This window comes from Lissotriton helveticus, chromosome 6, assembly GCF_964261635.1.
Source record: "Lissotriton helveticus chromosome 6, aLisHel1.1, whole genome shotgun sequence".
In the NCBI taxonomy this organism is placed as follows: domain Eukaryota; kingdom Metazoa; phylum Chordata; class Amphibia; order Caudata; family Salamandridae; genus Lissotriton; species Lissotriton helveticus.
The window spans coordinates 1,937,600,550-1,937,618,605 of NC_136067.1; the positions used below are offsets into that span (position 1 = coordinate 1,937,600,550).

Genomic DNA, 18,056 nt, shown 5'->3' on the forward strand with positions numbered 1-18,056 from the left:
GGCAATTATACTCCGGGGTGGCGCATGGCATCTTGCATCAATAGTGAGAGCCCGGGCTCTATCTTTTCACCACCCCAGAAAACGCGCAGTGTCCAAGTTTTTTGCCTGTTGGAGTTACCAAAGCAACTTTCTCAGAGACGCTTTCCGCCTACAGTGGAGCTCGGGACTCCTGTAGGCCTTCACACCCCTACCTCTTCTAACCAAAGTGCTGAAGAAGATCAGGGACGACCTGGCACAGTTCATCTTAGAGGATCTGGATCGGGCCAGGAGGGGATATCCTGAACTTCTGGGCATAAGCATTTGCCCTTCAATCAGGCTGCTGCTGCGGACGGATCTTCTGTTGCAGTAACAGGGGTGGAGTTCTATGTGGCGCCAGCATCATTTCTGGGACTGGACAGAGTCGATGCAGAGCTGTATGATGCCACCTACCAGCATACAAGGGAACTGCTGGAAACAAATCTCCAAACCAGTCTGGTGCCTTGGGGTATCACAAGATGATGAATCTGTGGACAGAGTACCCACCAGGAGTGTTACTAAAGGTAAGTAACTTGTTCGTGGTTATTGCACAGGCAGTAATAGTTTTGGGGTGAAGAAAATGTATACTGCTGATGTTCATGTGGATCTTAGTCTACAAATCTGTGGTGAAATCATGAGCTACTGTGGTCTATGCTGCACCAGTTGAATGTGAAATGGAGACGTGTATCCTAAACACAATTTGTTCCCCTTCCATATACTCTGTGCCCCTCTCCTGCCACCCCTACCTGGGTGCTGAATTCCTTCTCCAAACCCCATCTTGCACAATGCACTATTCCCCACTTCCCTTGCTAATGACTAGTTGTGGATTTTGTATAGCGAAAAGGCTTCACCTAGATAAAACCGATGCATTAAGGGCAGCAGCATCAGTCCTGCGCTTGATAAGACAATAGTTCCACATCGGGTACCATGACTGCATGCCCCCTTACCCATACATGCCTCATTTAATCAGTTCCACCCCCAACAATCATATACAACACTTGGGAGCAGCAGCGGAAGACCCCACAAGCATCTGCAGTGTGACCCTCACCCACAACCAATATTTGAAACAGGTTTTTGGGCGCCCCACACCTCCAACCAGAATACAATATTAACAGAACAGATACCACATGGGGTCAGAAAGCATTACTTGGAACACTCCTCTTGGTGTACACCAGGCCTTCAAAGTACCTTGTTGTGCTTCGCGATGGAGTCATAGGTCCCCTTGACAGAGCTAAACTCCTGCAGCTTGTCCCTCAGGGAGGTCTCCATGTTCTTCCACTTGGCCTGCAAAAAAAAAGAATCAGGCTTAAGGGATCACGTTCTACAGGGTTTCTACATCGTCTGGTTACTTCAGAATTACACAGAGTTGTGTTTAACAAATGCGAGACTCCTGCTAAGATACAGAACAGACACGTGGGCAGCTGCCACATCTGTATAATTTCAGTGTTTGAATAAACTCCAGTGCATGAGTCAGATGTCCCTGGTGACTCGCTGCATCTCAGCGGCTGCCCTGGAAACTTGTCGTTCTTTGTATATTCGAGAGCCTGAGGTTAGCAGAACGGTAATGTTTTAATACATTTTTAAGACAAGAACACATTAGTAATTCTGTAACAGGGCTTGCATCTTTTCAACCATTCGCTTATGCCTTTATAATACGGTGCATTCCCTACCGGTCTTAACAGTCAAGAAGGAAAGGAAAAAATAAAATAGCATGAAAACAAGGGGTGAGAGAAGACGTATTGCATAAGCAGACCGGTACTTGCATCCATATCTGGCGCGTGGTGCTGTCGGGTTCATACCCATAGGGTACCAGCTGAAACAAGCACACTCCGAAGAGGCAATGCAAGCCATACTGGACAGCAGCGAGGCATGGAGGGCAAACATGGAGGTCACAATCAGGCAGTTGTGTCCTGTGCAATGGAGGAAGAACTGCAGGGAAGAGCAGGGTCCGAGTTTCATTATGGGTCGCAAAGGTCGAGTTAAATAAATCACCATGAAAATTCACGCGCCCCAAGCAGAAAACCTACATGTGCACCTGAGGAGTGCAAGTAAAAAGGCAGTTTACCCATAATTTACATCCCTATTTGGCAAAACTGAATGGCTAGTTTGCATGGAGTTTGAAAAGGCAATAGCAGGTCACAAGTACTAATTAATATAGAGGATACAACTACAAGTTGTTTCGTGTAGCAGTTTTGTGTTGAAGAAATGGCTGGCGCTCCACGGGGGGCCCCTGAACAGGATTTTGCCTGCGGTGAGGCAAAGACAGTCTAGGATTTTGTAGGACTAGTTAACCCGAAATAGGTTTTTAATGGGGTAGGAGGGCATTCAGAGGGGGTTAAGAAAGCTATGAAATAATTAAAGTATATGAAAAAGCAACTTCAAATGCATCAAAGTTATCTGGCTTAGTCTTGAGCAGCTCTTAAATTGAGCCGGCGGGGGCACCTGAACTTTTTTTTACTGGGGAGCGTAAAATAAAGTTGAAAGACAAAAAGACAAAACCCTGTCACAAAGGGAGAAACCTGCAAGAGCGAAGTAAAGGGGCAGAAGTATCTGGTGGTAGGGGGTTAAAGAGGCCCGGGGCGCATTCACGAGAACGCAGCCTGGGCACCCAGACATTTAATTGTAAAGCGGCGCGATTCCGAGCGGAGCCGCGGATACCGGCACTCCTCCCCTTTAAAAATTAAGCAATGGAGAGTTACAAAGTGTTTCCAATTCTCGTTTCTTATGAGGCCATAAGCAAGGAGTTTCTTTTCTATACAGACTTTCGTGTCCTTTCTGAAGGATTGTAATTGTTAGATAAAGGTTATGGTGTTACGACAAGCGTTGCCTACTTTGCGCCTGCCCGAGGCCACGCAGTGGCCATCAGGAGGGCGGGCTCCTAGTCACGGAGGGCTGCCCCCGCCCACCTTGTGGCCAGCCACTCCTCACCTGGGCAGGTATCGCCCAGTAGAGGTAGGCGGGTCGCTGACGCACGTCCGGGGCGGCTGGGAGGAGCCTCAGGGGGTTTATCACTCCCTTGCACCATCGTGGAGGCCTCTTTGCCGCTCCGGACGTCGCGCTACAGCTTTGGGACACTCTTTTCTTCGCCTCTGGTCACGTCCAGAGGTCCGGTCTTGCGTCGAGTCGATGAGTTCTCCGGCGTTCGACTGTTTGCGTTGCTTGTGGTGAGTGGGGATGGTGAGGTGGGCCGCGTTCCCACGGAGAGGCGTTGTTGGCCATTGTTATTTGTTCGAGGGCATGCGGGGTCACTGGTGCGGCTCCCTCCTCTTCGTCCATTCCCCCCACATGTCGGGTAACCTCCAGTGGCACAATAGGTCAAGTGCCTGGGACTTGTACGCAGTGCTTGCCATAAGTCATGGTTGTGAGTTTGTGCCTAGATGGAGCAGCTGATTGTTCTCCTCAGTGTCATTGTTCCATCTCCCTCCACGGGTACTTTTCGTCCCAACGTCCGATTCTTCTGTGCATACATTCGGTGTGTTTTATTTCTTGTCGCGTCATTGCTACGGAAAATAAGTGAGCGGATGTGGTCCGATGGCTGGATTATTGATTTGGCTCTAGAGACCGGGGTGCGAGCCTCGGGGCGACACAATACACTGTGTGATCTGGGCTAATCATCATATGAATCTGTTATGCGAAACGTAATCAGAGTCACGATTGAGGAAAGTATTCAGACTTTGAGATTTGGGGCGCAGCTCAGTTGATAGAGCAGTCGACTTCCGGCTGGGAGACCCGGTTTCGCGCCAATAGGGCCGTGCTAATGAGGATATATTTCGTTCGTCCGGGGTAGAAGTTATGCAAAGAGCATGATGAGGACTGTATATAAAAACTACACTTTGCAAGGCTTCGGGGCGGATTCATTCCTTGTTTGGCGTAGCGCGTTTTGGGAGGCTGCAGGGGGAGCGGAAGACAAACACGCGTGCATGTGTTAAGCTGTATGGTTGTATTATCGTCATGACGCCCATCTCAGGCCCTTGAATGCCGTGATGGTTTGCATCGTACGAGCGCAGGCTTTCTATGGCGCTTTCTTGGTATTTCGGGGCCCAAATTCTGGCATATCTTGCTAGAATTACTAGCGCGATTACTGATGCAGCCTATTAATTTGATGTTGTTGGCGAGTGGTTAGTTTTGTTTGTCCGTAACTTGTATGGTTGCCTCCCTTTCCTCGTGATGTGCCTCCCCCGTAAGCAGAACTGGTTAGATTAGGCCGGTCCACTGTTTACTTGATCGATCAGGAATCTGTCCTCATTTCACATAATGCGTGCCTTCAGCGGTGGCTCTCCACGCTACGATATTGCTATCTGGTACGGATACTATTTCGCTTAACACTGAGTGCCACTCTCCCCGTGTGCGGGTGTTCTCCTATGGGGGCGAACCTCCTCTTTCCGTCCCTTTTCCCGCGGCGTTGGGCAAATCCGGGGCACACCTTGGGGCCAGGATCATTACCTCTCTCCCCGCGACTTTCCTCGGCGCATTGCCCTACACTTTCAGTGGCAGGTACGTGGCGTGGGGTACCCTCAATCGGCGGGGCCCATCGGCTGTGTCGCAAGTGGGGGCTTGGCCTAAAGGCTAATGGTCGACCGCCCTCCACCCCCCCCCAGGCCTATTTTGTCATATGGGGTTATGTTTCGACTCCTTTACGGGCGGGGGGCCTTTAGACACGGCATGCCGGGGTTATCCCAGAGTGGGCGCCACCAGTTTGTGTATCCTCGTTCCCTAGTTTCCCCCTGCTACACGGTCAGAAAGCTGTTTATGCACCGTTGCGGCGACTCGCACACTAGTGCTTACTTCCGACGGCATTAGGGGTTTTCGCCCGTGGACACCACTCGGGGAGTCGGGCCTACTAGGGGTTCGCGTGTGGCGCGTTGAGGATGTGGTGCTCTACTGGGAGTACCTCGTGTAGGTCGTGCTCTACTGGGAGAACCTCGTGTAGGTCGTGCTCTACTGGGAGAACCTCGTGTAGGTCGGGGCACGGGGAACTTTCATGCGGCGAGCATGCAACTCTTGTGGACAGTTGTTTTCATCGAGTGGCTTGGCTCGACTTGGTCCGCTTCCTGTTTGACATGCCGGGCTATTATGGCATGGTCTGGTTTTCTCAGAGCGCTGATCGACGAGGGGGGGGGCTATGCATGAGAATGGTTGACATATTCCTGGAGATGTGATGCGGTTTTGAGGCTGCACTGTAACTTAGCAAAGCTACCAAGGCAGTAGCGAAACAGTAATGGAACATATTTACATTTTCCTAAACATGTGCATCAAAAAATAATAATGTTAGGGAATGTTATGTTATGTTATTTTATTTTGTATAGCGCTCGGATGCCGCAGCCAAGAGGCGTCCCGGCGCTTTGGAGAGTTGGGTAATACAACACAACAGAGGCAGGAGACAAAATCTACACTGTAGAAAAGAGGAAGGTCTTCACTGCCTTCCTAAAAGGGAGCAGGTCAGGGATTGAGCGGAGAGGAGCCGGCAGAGAGTTCCAGAGGGCATCCGCCAGCACCGAGAACGAACGTCCACCCATTCTAGCTCTCTTAAAACGCGGTACAATGGCAAGATTCAATCCAGCAGATCGAAGGGTTCTAGCAGGGACATAGTGCAGGATAGTCTGTGAAAGAATAGGAGGGGAGGCAAATTTAAGAATTTTAAAAGTTAGGCAGAGGGCCTTAAACTTAATTCTTTGCTCCATCGGTAACCAATGAAGATCCTGGATGGTTCGACGAGCTGAGACAAACTTCGGAAGGCCGACAAGCATCCTAGCCGCCGCATTTTGGACCCTCTGAAGTCGGGATAATTCGGCCTGATTTAGACCCAAAAACAGAGAGTTGGCGTAGTCCAATCTGGTAAGAACCAGAGCTTGGACTATAATCGGTCTGGTCTCCGCATCAAAAAACTTAAAAATAGGTCGCAGACACTGCAGAGTACCTAGACATGCGCCAGCCACGCGCTTAGTGTGGGAGGTGAAGAAAGCTTGTCATCAAACCTTACCCCGAGGTTTCTGACTTCACTTACAGGGGTGGGAACAGGGCCTAGATCAGACGGCCACCATTGATCTCCCCATAACCCACTTTCCCTACCAAAAATAATGACCTCGGTTTTAGAGGCATTAAGTTGAATTCGATTGTTCACCATCCAGCCAGCAACAGCTTTTAGCGCTGACTGGAAGGTGGGGGCGTCCATGTTGGAGTCGCCATTAAGTGCCACCGCCAGCTGCGTGTCATCGGCGTATGACACTAAGGAGAGACCGAAACTATGGGCTACCTCCGCCAAAGGCTGAACATATAAATTAAATAAGGTAGGGCTAAGAGCCGAACCTTGGGGAACACCCTGAAGTATAGGGCGAGAAGCTGAGACAAAAGGAGGTGTAGACACTTTGAAGCCTCGATCCTTAAGAAAGGAACAAAACCACTCAAGTGCCACCTCTCCAACTCCTGCCTCCATCAGACGGTGTAAAAGAATCTGATGAGACACCGTATCGAAGGCGGCAGAGATCCAAAAGGATCAGTGCCGCCGTCTGACCCTGATCCAACATCTTCCTGATGTGCTCCACCACAGCCAAAAGAGCAGTTTCGGTGCTATGACCCGCACGGAATCCGTTCTGGGATTTATCCAGTAGATTCGCTTCTTGCAGGTGAGATGATAGAATTCGATTAGCATGCGCTTCTGCTAGTTTGGCTGGCCAAGGAAGAAGGGAGATGGGGCGATAGTGTTCTGGCTTAGTGGGGTCAAGGGCAGGTTTTTTAAGGATAGGGATGACCGTCGCCTGTTTCCAAGCCCTGGGAACACTGCCCGTGCTAAAGGACAAATTGATAAGACCTTGCAAGGCAGGATAACAGCATTCAGCAGATTCTCGAAATTGAGCGGGTCTCATTGGGTCATCCGGAGAGCCGGATTTGACTTTTGTCGTCAAAGCTAAAAACTCATCCAGAGTAGGACTGGGAATAATCAACAATGGTTTGAGAACCAGTGATTTAGACAAATTCTCCCTGATGGGGAGCTGAGAAAATGATCTGTAAATGGCCTCCACTTTTTCTACAAAAAACGAGGCTAAATCCTCGCAGTGTGCCATGGAGGGTTCAGTAGCAGCACTATCAGTCCTCTTGCTTGTAAGGTCCTTACACACCCTGAAGATGACCTTAGTCGGGTTTGTACTGTTCTTAATCTCCTGAGAGTAAAAAGCAGCCCTAGCTGCGCATATGGCCCGATGATACACTCTAGTGCAGGCCCTATAGGCCGCCCTGAGGTCAGTATCATATGTTTTGCGCCACGCGCGTTCTGCCTTTTTACAGGAGACTAAGTATTTTAAGAGAATCATCATACCAAGGGCTAGAAGGACTAGATCTAGTCTTACTCCACTTGGCCGGAATGAGCATATCTAGCGAGTGATTTAGCCATTCGCAGAAACTATCATAGCCGCGAGAGACTTCAGTAGGGGGTAGGGGATGGTATTTCATCAAGAGCTGGTGGAAATGCTCTAAATTCAGGTTTCTCCAAGGGCGCCTGAAACTGGCTGGGGTGTTATTTCTCGGGAGAGGAATAGTAGTAATGATACGAATTTCAATCAAGTGGTGATCAGTCCAGGCCATAGGTCTAGGATGCAGCACTGAGATGTTAGTCACAAGATTCGTCAGAACGGGATCTAGTAAGTGGCCACCTATATGGGTCGGTAGTTGTACCATTTGAATCAATTGCAGCGCTTCAAGATCTGCTAACAAGCTATGGACCGAGTTGGAGGATGGGACATCCATATGCAAGTTAAGGTCGCCGATAATCGTAAAATTAGCTGTTTTTAAAACTAGGGAGGAAATCACCTCCGGGAGGCTTTGGCGAAAAGCGCCATCAGGACCAGGGGGCCTATAAATTAGTAGTCCCGTAAAAGTAAAATGGGGATTCACTGAGATGTTGAAAAGGGCACCCACATCCTGCAATGGTGATGGATTTCCATATGCAGGGGTAGCATGATTTTACCGCAACTGCTATACCTCCACCTCTAGCATTGCGAGGGAGGGAGTGCATGGTGTATCCCACGGGGAGAGCTAGATTCGTGACCGCCATAGACTGATCATGCAGCCAGGTTTCCGTGAAAAAAAAGATATCCGGATCATCGGTAATCAAGGAAAAAACTTCTTGGGAGTGGCAGGACAATGATCTGACATTCAGATGTAAAACTTTAAGGGTAGATTGAGTGGGTAAGTCTGCAACAATATCTTGTTTGCTGTCGACTGGAGGCCTAAATTGAAAACCCTTAATAGGCAAAGGCAGAGGTAGTTTAAAAGAACAGGTGGGGCACTGATACGGCCCGCTGAGGGGATCCAAAGAACCATGATAACAATCTCGTACCTGGTGTCGCAGCAAACACAGGCGCTCAGCAGATATCATCCTGAGTGAGCTGGAGTCCCCTGCCCTAGCCCTGCCTTAGCGCTGACGGGCGCAGACGGGCAGGACTCTGGCGAGACTCAGGCGTAGCGAAGGCGCGAACGCTGCGCTAGACCGCTACGCTCCAAGCGAGCATTAAATAGGCGAGTGGTGGTCAAAAGCGCTAGCGCGCTAACCCCCAACAAGGAAGGTAACAGCCTTCCCAAGATGGCGTCGTCGTCACGTCACCCAGGAACCCTGGAGCCCGGACCCGCTATGTAGCGGTGCTGGAATTTGTTTTATGTGTGGTGAGGGCCAGGGGGGGTCGCTGCAATAGCTGATTAAAATCAGGGGCAAATATAACACAATTACAACCAAAATACACAAAGGGTATTTAAAACGCAAAGCGCGAGCCACAGCACAGCGCTATTCTAAAATTCGCTCAAGCGCTCTAAACGCGGTGGTTACCTTCTCCAGGCAAACCCCGAGTCCAAGCTCACCTTAAATAGGCGAGTGGTGGTCAAAAGCGCTAGCGCGCTAACCCCCAACAAGGAAGGTAACAGCCTTCCCAAGATGGCGTCGTCGTCACGTCACCCAGGAACCCCGGAGCCCGGACCCGCTAAGTAGCGGTGCTGGAATTTGTTTTATGTGTGGTGAGGGCCAGGGGGGGTCGCTGCAATAGCGGATTAAAATCAGGGGCAAATATAACACAATTACAACCAAAATACACAAAGGGTATTTAAAACGCAAAGCGCGAGCCACAGCACAGCGCTATTCTAAAATTCGCTCAAGCGCTCTAAACGCGGTGGTTACCTTCTCCAGCCGAATAGTCGTACCATGTACGTATATACCATGTATGTACTCATGGGACTTATGTTCTACATGAATTTCACAGGAATGTATGCCAGTTAGAAGTAGCGTTGCTATTCGGAAACTTTGACTTTAACTAAGTGAAAGTCCCTAATACCCATATAGAATCCTCTCTGTGCCCCGGCCCCTGTTTGTAATGATCTAATGTCAACGAGGTTTGCAGAAAGGTGTTTGATGTTGTAGTTGCTCGTTTCACTTTCCTTGTACACTTTTGCTGAATTTCGTAGCATTATATATTCACAAAGCCCCCAGGGCTCGCACAATGAGTCTTTGCATGTTGTACGGGCGCACCTGGGGTTTTTTGGCAGGGGTTCCTGAAATCAGTAAAGGGCGTCGTAGCGCAGCAATTCGCTTTGTAGTTATATCTTTAGGGCGCGATCAGTTATGCTGGTTGGGGTAGTACACTAGGGCTGGCCATGTCACTTTGTTATGACCACTGAATCATGGTATTGAGTCCCTGCCATCCGCCTCCCTTTAGGGTTTTCAACCTGGACAAAACTGATATAGGCGAGTTCACCCAGCTTGTGTGTATAGTGGAACGGAAGTACTGGAGTGCTCTCATGCATAGTGCGCAGAACACACTGCATGTTGAAATATGTAGTTCGGGTCACTCCGACGTTCGCATACCTTCTCACCTCCCTCCCCAGGTGGCCCCATTAGTAGCATATATGTTGTGAGTGTTCATTTGGGCGGGTGAACTTAGTAGGCAGATTGCCTTTCGGAGTGCTAGAGTCTCCATGCGCAGTGCGGTTATGTGTGTTGCGTGTGGTAAAAGAGATGCTAAATATTGTCCGCCATTTATAGAGGTAGCAGCATGGTATTCCAAAGGCACAACAAGTCCCCTAGCTCAGTTTCCAGTTCTAGCCTCAAATATTTAGGCCTCTTACCCTAAAGCGAATTTTTCAAGATGCCATTAGCACGGAAACGGAGGCGTGTAGAGTATTCATGTCAGCCTAGCAGAAAAGCACAAACCAAGAGGCCCGGGCCCAAAACTGAAAGTGTTGCACAGATACTCATGTAGGTAATTCTGGTTGGCTGGAATAACTTTCCTGGTTGTTCCCAGGTACCTCGGTTATGAAATTTACAAGCTATTTATAAGGAAGGGCACTATACGATTTGAATGGGGGTCAGCCGTGCGGTGCTAACCCTTAATTCATGTTACTTCATTATAAATTCACCCGCATCAGTTGTGCCTTCCCTACAAGTCTCTATGAACAGGTGCGAGTGCACAAGCCTTATACGTCACCAGTTGTTCATTTTGTAGGATGTGCAGTTAAGAATATTTCAAATTCATGGTCCCCCTGTACGCCAATTTGGTCCGGTTTGGGAGCCCGGCATAGGGGGAAGTCTATGTTAATGCGCAAACATCCTGTCCCAATGGTATCTTGCTATAAGTTGTCCAACCATTCCATTACAATGCCTGGCATTTAGGTGGCAAATGACATGCCCACGATCATATTACCCAAGATAAATATTGGATATTCTGTCAGCGTCATCAGGAGTTTAGCAGGACAGTTTCACTGGCGATGGAGGGTGCGAGTGGTTCATTATAGACTTTTGAAAGCGATCCTTCCTTCTATCCCTGCTTCTATTTCTAATGATACATTACCTTGAGTCCCATGTATGACAGAGAATAGTGTTGTATTCTTTCTGCTATTATCAGGAATAAAAATGGCAAGTAACCCTCTAACCATAAGGGAACTGGGTAAGTCACAATATTTGAACAAAGTGTTCCCTTGGTGGATCCGTATTTACCTGCTCTGAAGATACTTTACTTGACCCAATCATTTTCACTCCACATACCAGCGTCTCTTATTCAGACCTTATGCCCATCATACTTGGACTTTACACCCCCCCTTGGTATAAGTAGAACCACCAATTTTCTAAATACTTTCTGCTACTATCGCCTGTTCTATTCTTTGTAGTAGGGAAGGTTTCCCTGCTGCAGCAATGTGCAAAAGTCTTGGTTTGCCTTTGCTAAGAAAATACTCTAGTGCCCTTATCATCCCAGTGTTTTAGGACACTAAGTCCAGAGACATTAAATGGTACCCATCTTTCCATTCAAAGTTGTTCATCTTGTCAAAAGTTGCTGGTGTCTCTAATTTAAGTTAACTGTTTTGTGCAGAAAGGATTGGACGGCCAGGTGGGTTTACTATCTTGGTGGGGGCTCCTCGCTTTTCCCCTCACTATCATAAACCAACAGTGCAGTGCCTCTCACCTTTCCATAGCCCTTCTCTCAAATGTATTTATTTGTTTGATGGTTCCTCTCATACATGTGTAGGGTGTCGGGGCACTTTCCTCCACAGGTGGGGGTAGGCACTGCCAAACTGCGTTCTGTACAGTCACTTGAGGTTCGGATACCCTGCTCCCACTTTCTAAAGTCCACCAGGTTGGGCCGCTGTGTCGAGCTAGGTACAGACCTGTTTCCCTGAGCATACATCAGGAGTGAGTTTATGGGCCCTTACAGGAGGAAAGGGTCTGGTATGCATGCTGCGTGAGCACACTATGCGCAGGTAGTGGGGTGTTCTAAGAGTGAAGTGCGCAGTTCCAGTAGTGGCCCAAGCTCAGAGAGAAGGTAACATGCTGCTTGACAGGCTGCTGGGGCAGACTTCCATACAAACTGAACTCCCTGGGAGGACCTTCCTGAGCCAGGGAAATTTAATATCCTATATTAAGAGGCTCCTTACAACAATAGCAAGGGCATGTCTATTCGGATGAAAAGTAACAGGGCAGCAGCCATCCTGACTTACTCTTAGAATAAGTAATTTAGTTTCCACGTGTCCCGCTTATTTGTGAAAGTAGGTGGTCTTCTTGTCACTGTCATCAGACTTGACCTTGGTTGTGTGCGGCATTTAGGGCACCTTATTATTCATACACTTTACAGTTTTGCTGCTGTGCTTGCTCCTGTGGCGCTCCATTGGGAAGGGCCCTCACATCTGTGTTTCTATCGGACTGTTTGTCATGGCAAGGTCTGGCTGTATGCTAGACAGTCGAGGATGTGCCATAGTAGGATTATTGGCAAGTTCTAGGCCCAGCCCTAAACTAATGGGAATATCCCCTGGTGCTATCATCTCCTGGGGCCTTAGCCAAGAGGTATAGGTAGTCCTGTTATCTGTACATCCTGGGACCGGTACTGGGTTTATTTACCTTTGAGTAGGAAAGGTCACATGTCAATAGTCATTTCGCCCCTTCCATAATTCTGCTGTTGTCTGTCTGTTCATCCAAGGTTCGGGTATCCGAAGGCAGCCCACCCGCCGCGCCTCCAGTTCGGGATTTCCTGCTGCCTCTCAGTAGAATGGGGGGGGGGGGGGTCTGCAGCCTGCAGTGTAACACCCATTTCATGTATAAGTGGAGCAACGGTGGCAACCACAGCCTGTGCCTGGATTGCCAATAACCCCCCCCCCCCCTAGTAGTGGGCCCCTAGAAGACTTATTTAGAACACTATCTGGTATCTTCCCCCCCTTGGCCCGTTTTCTCTTTTATGGGTGGTGGTTGTCACGTTGGGCTCCTTTCAGGGTGGACACACGGCTACTCTATCACGGTTTGTATGGTGGGGCCCCCTTGGCTTGCATTGAACAGCCGCGTGAAGGAACCTGAGTAACCTTCAAATTTTCGTTATGCCCCTCCCATAGTGAGAAGCTGGCCTGACGTTTGATGTCGCCAACCTTGGCCCCCCCCCCCTTTGGTACAGTTTATTATATCCCTTAGGGGGGGGGTCGTATGTCATCCTTAAAGACAAGCTATCCTCGTGGTAGCATAGAACTTGCAGCCTACAGGCCAAACTAGGGGGCATGTGATTCCGGCTGTTACCTTGGTATTCCTGTATATCACATGTAAGTCCACCTCGCAAGTTTTATACCAATATATGCTTTTGCGCACTGCGGTAGACTTCGGTATTCTTCGTGAGTTTAGTGCACAAGCGTAAACATTGCAGTTACAGTTGAATTTAAAGATCTGCGCTTCGGCTGAAGTCTTACTGCATTGGGTGTAGTTTTCTGATGCTTTGTGTGAAGGTGTGTGGTGTGTCTCAGTGACATGCGCTGGTTCCCCTCTGTACGATTAGGGAGGGATATCAGCAGGGGAGGCCCCCTCATCACCTGGTCTCTTGCCAGGGGCATGACCTCACGTACCTGGGATAGTCTACACTATTGCTGTAGAGGGATTGTTCCCGGGGTGGATATGCTGATTAGTGTCAGAGTGGCATGGGTTTCTACAGGCGTGTCTTTATGCAGGTCAGGAGCTTAAGGGGCTCTTGGTTAGTCACAGCTATCCCTTGGTGGTGGTCGTAAGTCAACCTACAGACTAGCTAACTTAGTGGTAGCATGGCCTAAGCTGCTTCCAGACTAAAACCCAAGAGGGCAGGTGATGCCTGTTGTAATTCCTGTTAAATCCTGTATTTAGCATATGATGGGACTTCGCCCAAGGTATATAGTCTATGTATTTATCCCTCCAATCCCCCTGTGCTCTTTTGAGGTTTGCAGCACAGGGGTTTATGTAAGCACACTTTCTTGATTTGGATCCGGGGGGGGATCTGCAGAATGTGGCAGAGGGGCCTGTTTCTCCTTCTGGCATGTAAGGTTCATGTCAGGAGATTTGGTCTCGTTATGGGGGAAAGGGTCCCCGCACCGGTCGTTGGGTCTTGTCTTTGGACTGACGAGAAGCTCTGCTGAGCTAAGGTTGGGGGTCAGGGGTTATTTATGGCAGATGGTGTTCATCTCACGCCTCCAGACTTAACCTGGTCCTCCTCTATCTGAAGGAAGCACTTCTGAGCAAAGGTTGCAGGTAAAGAGTAGTAGCAGAGGTGGGGGGCCCGTGCGGCAGCGGGAACCACCGCACGGGCTGTGGCGGAGTTACTGGGCGATCCGGAAGAAGAGAGGTGCAAAAAACTACTTCGGCGGGCACATAGGGGTGCCAGAGCCTAACCTCAGAGCCTAACCTGTAACCTCATGGGAGGTGCAGGAACTCGTGTCGGCGCCCCAGTAGTCCTTCGGGCGGTTGTGGGCCTGTGCAGCCGGGGGTTTGCCTAGTCACGCCCTGCAAGGGGCGTGTGTAGTATAATATAATAATTATAATAATTGTGCAGCAGTTGGGTGGTTCGCCACTGTGCTGATTGGCTCAACAGGCGGGCAGGTGGGGAGAATGCGGCCTGCCCTTGGATCGCCCGTAAGTTAACCCACCATCATTACATATGTTGTATGTAATAAACCTGCAGCAAACTTTCCCAAACTTAACACTTGTGTCTGTGTGTTATTTGTGGGTTTGGGCATCACGGGGGCGGGGGGTCCTGTGGCCCTGATGTGACTATGGAACTGGGGCAAGGTTCGAGTCTCGGCGTCAGCTCAACATCCTGTGATTCTGCGCAAATCACATCTCCCCAGTGCACAAAAAATGAATCTTACCTTGTGTAATGTGACTGGTGCTCGTGTAAAGCCCCCAAAAGCCATCGGGCCAGAATTTGTGCTATATACAAATTGCCAAAAATAAAATAGCATTTTCCAGACATACCCAGATCTAGCTTTGGGTCTCGATTAAGCGATATGACCACGAGGCAGTCTACTGTACCCTTGAAGTGATACAATAATGTTTGTAAGAGATCTCCTGGCCTTTGCGTAACTAATTGTTGCAGTGAGAGGGGCGTTACCCCTGCCCATTGGCATTTCATAAATTCAATTTCTCTATTCAGTCTAATTAGAGTAGACCATAAAAGTACATAGAAATATAGGACATAACGATTATCTCACAAAAAAGTATAAAAACGATTGCATTAAGTTAACAGCTGAAAGGCAGATGTCCATAAAAAGCTATAAAATGGCACAGTACAACGAATAACCATGCTTAAAAAGAGCAAAACGTGCAAATCGTGGTGACATTTTAAAGTACCATTACACTCTTCTAGGAATTGGCTTAGGTTTAAAAAAAAGGGAGGGAAAAAGGGGGGAGAACAAAAGTCTCCGATAGTGCCCCTAACATCGCCAAAAATAAGACCAAAACATCTCAAACTCCACATACTAACCCACTTTAGACATAAATCAAACAATTAACCCATCATAATGTTCCTAACCCTAATGGCTTTCAAAAAAGCGCCGACACAAAAAGCAGTTTCAGGTGAACTTAAAAACATGTAAGGGGAGGAGGGCTACTCTACTGCGTCTGATTCCTAGATTCCGTGACAAAGGCACCAGAAATTGCATTTGTGCTGAACTGTGCAATTTGCAGAATAACAAAGTGCAAACGTGATTGTACTGACTGTCACAAGGACAGGTAGATACTATGCCGCCCTCTGAATCTAAACATATATATTTTTTTATAAATAAGGTCCAATGAATTGACCCCGCTCTAAAACGAAAATGACTGCTCCCATCTAGACAATACATGGGAGGTTCACCTGTGACCCGCCACCCCCCCAGACAGCCCCCCGCTCCCGCCCTGTCGCCCCTCCCCAACTTAATGGCAGCCGCCACGCCGTGAGTCCGTCTGCGCCCTTCCGCGACCAGCGCCAGGGACCTTGCATCTTGTCCCACGTACCGCTACAAGATAGCAGCGCCGCCGCCGCCCCCCCCCTCCCCCTCCACTCACTCAACCCCAGAAGAGCCAGCGACTGCTAGCGGGCCACGCCGAACATGGCCAGTTCTCCTGCCTCCACTGCCGCCAGACCTTCACCACGACTGCGGCCTCCAGCATCACCTACACTAACACCGACAACACCCTAAGATGCATCCTCCTCAACATGCACTCCGTGCAGAAACACGTTGTAGAAATCTGGAACCTACTCAACTCCCTCTTGCCCGACATCTCCTTCTTTACGGGGACCTGGACCAACGCCTCCTCCGCCCCCAACATCAACACAGCCATCCCGGACGGATACAAGATCCAGAGGAAGGACCGGCAACCACCCAGGAGGTCTCGCCATCACCAACAAAACACCCTCTGCCTCACCCCCTCCAGCTAAACCTTCCCCCTCCCCCAAACACCTGCACTTCCAGATCACCCTCAACTCCACACTCTGCGGACCCCCGGACCCCTTTCGCTGCCATCATCACTGAACTCATCGCACCCCATGCCATCACCTCAACGAACTACATACTCAGAGACCTCAACTTAAACCTCGACAACCACAGCAACCCCAACTCCACCACTCTTCGTGACAACCTCACCAACTTCAGACTCAACTCGTCACCACTCCGAACCACAAAGCAGGACACACCCTCGACCCCACCTTTGCAGCAGGAAGCAGTGTTCACTTCAGCCACACAACGCCCCCCCCTGGACTGACCACCACTGTGTACACTTCACTGCCGACAAACCAAAGACTCTCAAACTACCCCCACGCCCACAAAGAAGGAACTGGAGCAATGTCAGCGATTAGCAACTGAACTCCGCCCTCACCCGAGACAACCACACCTCGGCATCCAACGCCAACATTGCAGCCAGGGAACTCCACACCTGGATCTCCAACTGCGCAGACTATCCCGCCCCACTACGCAACCCCGATAAACAGCGCCCCAGCAATGCCGCCTGGTTCCCCACCAATCTCCAAGAAGCCAGACGCACCAGCAGACGCAGGGAAAAGAACTGGAGAAACACCAAGACACCTGAAAACCACGCCACTTACAAGACTGCCATGAGGGACTACCACAACCAAATCAGAACCACCAAGAGGACCTTCATCCACAACAAAATCCTCGCCAACTTCACCAACTCCAAGGAACTCTTCAGTGTCATTCAGGACTTCACCAACCCCCGCAGCGAAGCCACGGACATCACCCCATCCCAAGACCTCTACGACAAGCTTGGAACCAAATTCCACCTCAAGATCAAACACTTCTACGACAACTTAGACCATCCACCGGACATCACAGCCAGCCCACCCCCCCCAGACACCAGCCAGCCCACCATCTCCTCCTGGACACTGATCTCGACCGAAGACACCACCTCGACCATGAAAGGCATCCACTCAAGGGCACCCACCGACCCCTGCCCTCCACATATCTACCACAGAGCCGCCACCCCATTGCACCCGAACTACACGCACTAACACCACCACTTTCGAAACAGGCACCTTCCCAGACGACTGGAAACACACAGAAGTCAGGACCCTGCTCGAGAAGCCCACAGCTGACCCCATTCACTTTAAAACCTTACTTTAACAATTATTTATAACGGGCACTATCTCCATCATTTTCTTGGCGCTCATTGACGTGAAACGGTAATCCAGGGTTTAGTCATAGGCAGCTTGAAAGAGCAAAGTTTTTAAAGATCTGCGAAAGCAGTCGTACTTTGGGCAAAGCCGTAGAGAAGGAGGTAGGGAGTTCCAGGTGGAGGGGGCTAAGACAGAAAAACTCAGGCCTCCATGCTTTTTTCTTTTGAAGCGGGGGACTTCGAGCAGGTTTAGAGATGCTGAACGAAGAGCTCTAGAGGGAATGTGACGGGACAAGGCTGAAGAGATAAGGGGGCTGAGTCCGAAAGTGCCTTGTAGGTGGTGCATGCAAGTTTGAAAATGCAGCGTTTAGAAACTGGGAGCCAGTGGAGAGTGCGGAGGAGGGGAGTCACGTGTTGATGTTTGGGTTGGCGGAAAATCAGGCGGGCAGCCTGATTCTGCACCAGCTGGAGTCGATGGAGGTGACCTGCAGGGATTCCTGCATAAAGAATGTTGGCATAGTCGAGCCTGGAGGTGATGAACGCGATTACCACTTGGGTTAGGGCCTCTTTGGTAAGAAACCTGCTGATCTTGCGGATCCGCCTCAGGTGGAAAAAGCAGGCAGAGGTGACCGCGTTGATGTGCGGTCTCATTGAGAGGTCTATGGAAATGATCACCCCCAGACTT

General features: G+C 49.6%; 1 protein-coding gene across 1 annotated transcript in view; it reads right to left on the reverse strand.

Annotated features, from left to right (window-relative positions):
• The window catches only part of TRIM35 (tripartite motif containing 35), a 173,371-nt gene that overhangs the window by 100,430 nt on the left and 54,885 nt on the right, over positions 1-18,056 (reverse strand). Inside the window, exon 2 of the mRNA XM_078649936.1 lies at positions 1,204-1,299. Within this exon, the coding sequence (XP_078506062.1) occupies positions 1,204-1,299 (96 nt within the window). The remainder of the gene's footprint in view (positions 1-1,203; positions 1,300-18,056) is intronic.